We start from the raw sequence: 6,949 nt of genomic DNA on the forward strand, positions 1-6,949 counted from the left end.
GCGTTGTTAAGTAAGGGTAAATGCGAACTGTAATGGCTTGCTTTAGAGGTTTTCAACACAGTCCAAGCAAAGTTCAGAAATTGTATAGCAGATGCTCAAGCCTCCCCGGCTGACGGACAACAGGAGTGGTGCCGATTTAACAGTAACGCTGTCGTGCACAGGCCTGCCTTGCTTTGGGCTTCGCGTGATCACTTCAGGACTCAGGTGGAGGCGTCCTTATTATAGCACTGCGATCCGCTTGGTATCTTAAGGTGAGCTGGGATCGCCAGCCGTTGCTCGGTTACCACTGAGGGCACAAGGTCGTATGCCAGTCGAGCTCTCCTCCATATAAGAGGGCTCTGATCTGGCGACATCATTTTCTGCTGGTGATATTGGCAGCCAGTCCCCTCCGGCGATGTTTCAGTTCAAGGTTAAGCTGTAGTTGTGCCGCTCCACGCCAGGCTGTTGTAGACTTCATCTCACTAATACGAGGTGATTCTCCCCGGCGAACGCAATGTCCGGCGAGGATTGCCAGCAATGGATTTTTCTTCAAAACACACCATCAGCTATACATGTATATTGTTTGTATGTATTGCCGCGTCAGCAAACATCCCAAACGCTCCAATATGTTCGCAGGACCATTTGTTTCGTTTCCACCGCACTGCGGTTCCTCCCAGCCATACACGAGCCCTGTAAACATGCGTCATATATGCACTCCGTTCCATTCACCATTCAGTCCTGATGCACACCAGACAATGCTACTATCATACCCAGCGCAACTCCATATAACAAATCCTCCCAAGGCACAACGGCTAACAGCCTCGGGGGTGGAGTAACAAGATTGGCGCTGGATTTGGCACCCTGCCAAAACCGCCGTGAGGCGAGACATGGCGCGGAGTACGGTGACAAATAAGACAAACACGAGTGCGCCTGTAAGGTGCCAGCTGTACGCCGGCCAAGATACACGCAACCATATCACGGGCATTTGCAATCAGTCGCCTGAAGGCAAGCAGCTTTGGGCTCTCGCGGCGGCTCCATGAAACGTCAGGATCTCCCAAGCTCTGATCGTGACCAGCTGACACTTCCGCCGTACGCAGAACGAATGTGACAACGCTTCATGACGTCACAGTCGTTCCACGAGTGGGGCGCCGGGGCGGCAGGCAAAGTTCCGTGCCCTGGTGAGACCGCCGCGGCGTCGGCGCCATCCGTGCTGCGGAGCTCTGGAGTATCGCGCGAGCCGCACGCAGACAAGATGAACGCCGGCCGCCGGCGGTCGGGGGAGCCTAGAATCTGCAGCGTGCCGGTGCCGGCTGTCGGAAGCCGGCGCTGCGCCGCAGGTCACACCAGGTCAGCTGACCCACCGGGGCACCGAGAGCATCCCGCCCGGCGACCGGGGCCAGCGGCTCTGGTCGCCCCCTGACCCGGCCTGGCCTGCGTGCGCGGCAGCTCCGCGGATAGCCTCCCGACGGACCTCAGACGGTCCAAGTGCCCGCCGACGACCCCGCGCCCTCGTGTTCCCGACCCCGCAGGATAACCAGCTCGGCGGACTCTCGCCCCCGTGACGTCCTGACGTCGCAGCGGCGCGCCCAGGCGTCGGCGCCTGGTCGGCGACGAGCGATCCTGAGCGAGCTGGGCGACGAGCGAAGCCTCTGCGAGGCTTCCGCCGAGCGGGGCATCGCCGCAGCGACACGTCCGCGACGGGCCGGGAGCAGTGGTAGCCTCGCGATCGCCGCGCATGCGCCGATTCGACTCGCTGGCGACGCGAGCTGCAGCGGCCGCCGCTGCTCAGAAGTGGCCGCTCTTCTTGTGCAGGAAGATGGGGTTCTCGAAGGCGGAGAGGACCGACCGGTCGCCGCCGAAGGCGCGGTACCGCAGGCACAGGAAGGCCGAGAGCAGCGAGGAGATGACCAGGATGGCCAGCAGCACGATGAGCGTGGCCGCGAAGCCAGGCGTCGACATACAGATCCGATGGTCGTCGCTCTCGACGGGGAACACCACCGTCTCCGTGTCGTTGCCGGCGGGCGTCTCCAGCGCGAAGGCCAGGTCGCGCGTGGAGACCACCTGGATGACGCGGTCGATGCCGACGTCGCGCGCCTCGGCGGAACGTCGCACTCGTCGCTCGTCGTGCGGTCCCTCGTAGCCCTGCGCCGGCGGCGCGTCGTAGCCGCCGGCCGGGCGCGGCTCGATGGCCGAGCCGCACTGCTCCGAGCACTGGTACCGGCAGATCTGGATCGTGCACTGGAAGTGCACCTCCATCGGAGTCGGGGAACTTGAACGCCTGGAAGTGTGCGTAGGAGAGCACGGACGCCGACGCGCCGAAGTTCTTGATCTTGGTGAACTTGGACATGAGCTTGGGGCGCGTGATGCAGCCGGCCTGGTCCACCAGCTGGATGGGCGCGCGCTTGCCGTCGTGCGCCATGCAGTTGCGGACCAGCATGTCGAACTTGTTGTCGTCGTCCTTGATGGCCAGCACCATGGTCATGGTCTGGCCGATCTTGACCAGGCCGGACACCTCGGCCGCCCAGGGACCCTTGCCCACCTGGATCTGCATCCAGCAGCCGACGTTATCGCCGGCGAAGTCGGCGCGCACCACGTCCAGCATGTCCACGGGGAACGGCCGGAAGGTGACGGCCTTCTCGTACTGGTTGTGCCACGTGCAGCGCAGCTTGCGCGCCTGGTCCCACACCTCCTGCACCTGTGGATCGTACTGGATGATGATGGTGTTCTCGAAGTAGGTGCCGGAGCCCGAGTCGGAGCCGTAGCCGTACTGGCCGTTCTCCGTGTTGCCGGTCGTGCCACACGCGTTGATGCTAATGTCGAACTGCGCGTCGGCGCTGGTCGAGCCCGGCTGCAGGTGCACGCAGTTGTAGTTACTGTAGTGCCCTTTGCTGAAGATGATGCCGGAGAAGGGCTTGTCGAACTTGACCGACACGCGCATAAGCGACTTGTCGCACTGCACGTCCAGCGACACGATGCGCGGCATATCAGCCGCCGGCGCGGGCCACACCTCCGGCTGCGCCGCCGCCGGCGCGCCATACCCCTGCTCCGCCGCCGCCGGTGCGCCGTACCCCTGCTCCGCCGCCGGGGCCGGTCCCTGGTACTGCGCCGCCGGCTCGACCGGCGCCGCGTGCGCGTCCTTCGGCGCGCCGTAGTCGTCGCCGGGCGCGGCCGGCGCCTGGTAGCTCACCTGCGCCTGCGCTTCGGGCGCGCCGTACTGCTCGGCCACCTGGTGTGCCGGCGCCGGCTCGTACGCCTGCTCGGGCTTCGCCGGAGCCTCGTACGCCTGCGCCTGCGGCGCGTCGTAGCTCTGCTGCGGCTGCGGCGCGTCGTAGCTCTGTTGCAGCGCGGCCGGCGCATCGTAGCTCTGTGGCTCGCTCGGCGCGGAGTAGCTGTCTGACACGGCACCGTGGTCCTCAGTGTGGGTTCCGTGACCTGCGCCGTGGTCGCCGTGACCGGTATCGTGACCTCCGTGAGCGACGTCGTGACCTCCACTGGAATAGGACCCCTGCGGTGGCGGAGCCACGTACGCGCCCGAGTGCTGAGAGCCAGTGGAGTGAGAATCTCCGTGTCCGCCACCACCGTGTGCGTTGCTTACGTGTCCGCCACCACCGTGTCCGCTGCTGCCGTGTCCGCCGTCTCCATGTCCGCTGCTGCCATGTCCGCCGCCTCCGCCGCCGTGCCCACCGGCTCCACCACTGTACCCTCCGCCTCCGCCATGTCCACCGGCGCCGGTGCCGTGCCCTCCGCCTCCGATGCTGTATTCGCCGCCGCCGCTGTGTCCGCCGCCAGCGCCATGTCCACCGCCAGCACCATGTCCGCCGCCAGCGCCATGTCCAACGCTTCCTCCGTGTCCACCTCCACCGTGGATCGACGCTGACGCGTGGCCACCGGAGGGAGCTCTGTAACCTCCACTCGGCTTCGGCCGGCGCGCAAAGTCATGGTCAGTCGCCGGGCCGTAGACGAGCTTAGGCTTGTGAGGACGAGGGCGAGGTCGGGGCCGAGGACGGGGCTTGTAGATGGGTCTGGGCCTGCCGTGGCCTCCACCTCCGTGCCCGCCTCCGTGCCCGCCTCCGATTCCACCTCCGTGGCCACCTGCGTGTCCGGCCGAGCTTCCTCCGCCGCCGCCGCCGTAGGCGCCGCTGGGCGCCTGCGGGAGCACGACGGTGCCTGGCCGGACAGGTACGGCGTACGGCACCGGGATGGGCCCCGGCACCCGTGGGCCGCCCTTGGGCGGTCGCGGCGGACCGTAGTCGCCCGACGGCGCACCGCCACCGCCGCCGCCGTAGCCGCCGCCGCCACCGCCGTGGCTGCCGCCGCCGCCGCCGCCGCCGTAGCCGCCGCCGCCGCCGCCGTGGCCGCTGACGCTGCTGCCGTGACCGCCTCCGTGACCGGCGCCGTGACCGTGGCCGCCTCCAGAGTCGCGCTCGTCCAGCTGTGACTCGAGCGCCAGCTGGTCGAGGCCGTCATCCGAGCGTGCCTCGGCCGGCTGCGGCTGTGACGCCTCCTCCAGCACGCCCTGCACCACCGCCTGCTCCTCCGAGGTCACATCTTGCGCCACCTGGGTCGCCTCCTCGTCCGCGGCCACCGCCAGCTGCAACGCGAGGTAGGGTGTCAGACGGGGAGCGGTGGGAGACGCTACATGGGTGGTGGGAGACGCTGGGGGAGCGGTGAGAGACACTATGGGAGCGATGGGAGCCGCTAGGGAAGCGGTGGGAGATGCTAGGTGAACGGTAGGAGACGCTGGGGGAGCGATGGGAGGCGCTGGAGGAGTGGTGTGGGACGCTATGGAAGCGGTGGGAGACGCTGGGGGAGCGCTGGGAGACGCGGGGACGGGAGACTCAGCGTGTGTCCGTCCGATGGCGATGCGTGACCCTCGGCACTGGAAGAGACACTGTGGTCGTCTATCGGGAGCAAGGACTGGATGCATCGACTGATGACCGAGCGCTGATGCGAGAGAAATGCAGCGATCGCCGATGAAGCCAGGGACAGCATGGCTGGACGAAAACATGACGTCTGCTGCAAAATCGCAGGTGAACTAGTGAGCACTTGCAAGGCATAAAGAAACCTCAACTTGTTTAGGTCTTTCACATGCATTCACTTCTGCCATTACAGCAACAGCAGCGACCAACATCGCAACAGCAATTTCCAGCTCCAGAAGTAGAGATATTATTGGAGCATAACGGACGCAAAGCCCCAGACCGGCCGTCACGACCACGCGCTGCCGTGCGTACCCGAGTTTCCCCGTGAGCCGCCACGGGGCCGGCCCGAAGGGCTGGCTGGATCGCGGCCGTGGAACCGGGCCGCCGCCTACGCCGCCTGCAGCGTCTCCGCGACCAATTTAGCGGCCGCGTTCGGATCGCCGCCGCCGGAAGGCACCGGCGCGGCCCTGCCGGAGGCCGTGCGGACCGCATGTGGCCAGCCGACCGACGGACGGACGTTAGCCGCCTTTCCGATGAGAAAAATTCCCCAAAATGCCGGCCCGTATCTGGGCTGAGACAGAACGGTAAATGCTGGCGGCCGAGGAGGCGCGGTCTTGGACTGGTCGCGCCGCCGCGGGTCTGGATAGCTGTCACTGCCGGCCCGAGGTGGTCGGATGGAGCTCCACGATGACGACGTTGCTGGGCGCTTAACTGGCCCGAGTGTCGCGGCTGGTTCCGTATGAGGCGTCATTGTGAACTGCGGTGCCTTGGCTCGCCTCGACGTCCCGTGGTGCCAATTGCGACGCGTCCCGGTGCGGCCAACGGGATTTCTCGACACGCCTTACAAGGTGCCCCTCGCCCGCGAATGGGGTGATCCAGCGAACATTCGCTGTCGGAGAAGCAAAGAACTCCACCTGGCGGCAACTCATTCGTGTTCCGCCTTGATCAGCAGCGCCCCCAACCACAGCGGGAAACCCTTCGATATGCCTTTGTTTCGACGGGTACACCAGAAATGTCGGAATATTCTGGTGCTCGCGTCAGAGTCAGACGACATCACTCAGTGGTCCAGACATAAACAAGAGCCAGACTACATCACTCAGTGGTCCAGACGCGTCTCACGACATCTCGGCCATGACACAACATCTCGGCCATGACTGATAGTCTGAACTTCCCGACGCAGCACGATCTCGGCCAGGACCGGCGTGGTGGCGCGGCCACATTTCGGCCGGGACCGGTGGGATAGCGCGCTGACATCTCGGCCAGGACCGGCTGTAAAGTCGGCTCTTCCCTGGTCAGCGGCATCTCGGTCAGGACGGCAGGCCGGCGCCGAGTTCGAGCGATCGGAGGTGGCTCAGCTCCGATCTCCGGCCGGCCGTCTGACCCAGTTTGCCGGACGGCCTACCCACTCCGAATACATAATTAAACACGGCCGGACACGGACGAGGAGGACCGGTACTGCTCCGGTGCGATCTGCCGTCTGGGCACATCCTGATGTCTGGGCATGGTCTGCTGTCCGGACACGGTGTAGCTGTTGTCTGGACACGGCACGTGGCATGGTGTAGCTGCTGTCCGGACACGGTGTAGCTGTTGTCTGGACACGGCACGTGGCATGGTGTAGCTGCTGTCCGGACACGATGTAGCTATTGTCTGGACACGGCACGTGGCATGGTGTAGCTGCTGCCCGGACACGGTGTAGCTGTTGTCTGGATACGGCACGTGGCATGATGTAGCTGCTGTCCGGTCATGGGACGATGAATGTGGATGGTTGCTACTTGGGCTACGGACGTGGAGTAAGGTAGCTGCCGCCTGCAAGGGCCGTAAATCGGTGGCGTTGCTGCTTGGAAAAGTGCAGCCGCGACTTAGTCTGCAAAACGTCAGTGCAGGACCTGAATTCGAAGTTGGAGCGTTGCGGCATTGCTAAATGCAGCTCATCTAGGTTACCTGGGAGCTGCTCTTAGCTGAATAAATAACTTTTGACAATATTTGTAGACTGCTCCAATGCCATCGAACTTTAAACCACATCCAGGGCTTCCGTTTCTATACTGTAGTAA

General features: G+C 64.4%; 1 protein-coding gene across 1 annotated transcript in view; it reads right to left on the reverse strand.

The window, feature by feature from the left end:
* Nucleotides 1–541: 541 nt before the first annotated feature.
* The window catches only part of LOC119110025 (uncharacterized), an 8,944-nt gene continuing 2,536 nt past the window's right edge, over nucleotides 542–6,949 (reverse strand). Inside the window, 6 exon segments of the mRNA XM_037233772.1 lie at nucleotides 542–2,235; nucleotides 2,237–3,031; nucleotides 3,167–3,353; nucleotides 3,575–3,752; nucleotides 4,008–4,146; nucleotides 4,493–4,570. Coding sequence (XP_037089667.1) covers nucleotides 1,765–2,235; nucleotides 2,237–3,031; nucleotides 3,167–3,353; nucleotides 3,575–3,752; nucleotides 4,008–4,146; nucleotides 4,493–4,570 — 1,848 coding nt within the window. The 3' untranslated portion in view covers nucleotides 542–1,764.

The sequence above is a fragment of the Pollicipes pollicipes genome, unplaced genomic scaffold (assembly GCF_011947565.3).
Source record: "Pollicipes pollicipes isolate AB1234 unplaced genomic scaffold, Ppol_2.1 Scaffold_7231;HRSCAF=8579_pilon_pilon_pilon, whole genome shotgun sequence".
NCBI lineage: Eukaryota > Metazoa > Arthropoda > Thecostraca > Pollicipedomorpha > Pollicipedidae > Pollicipes > Pollicipes pollicipes.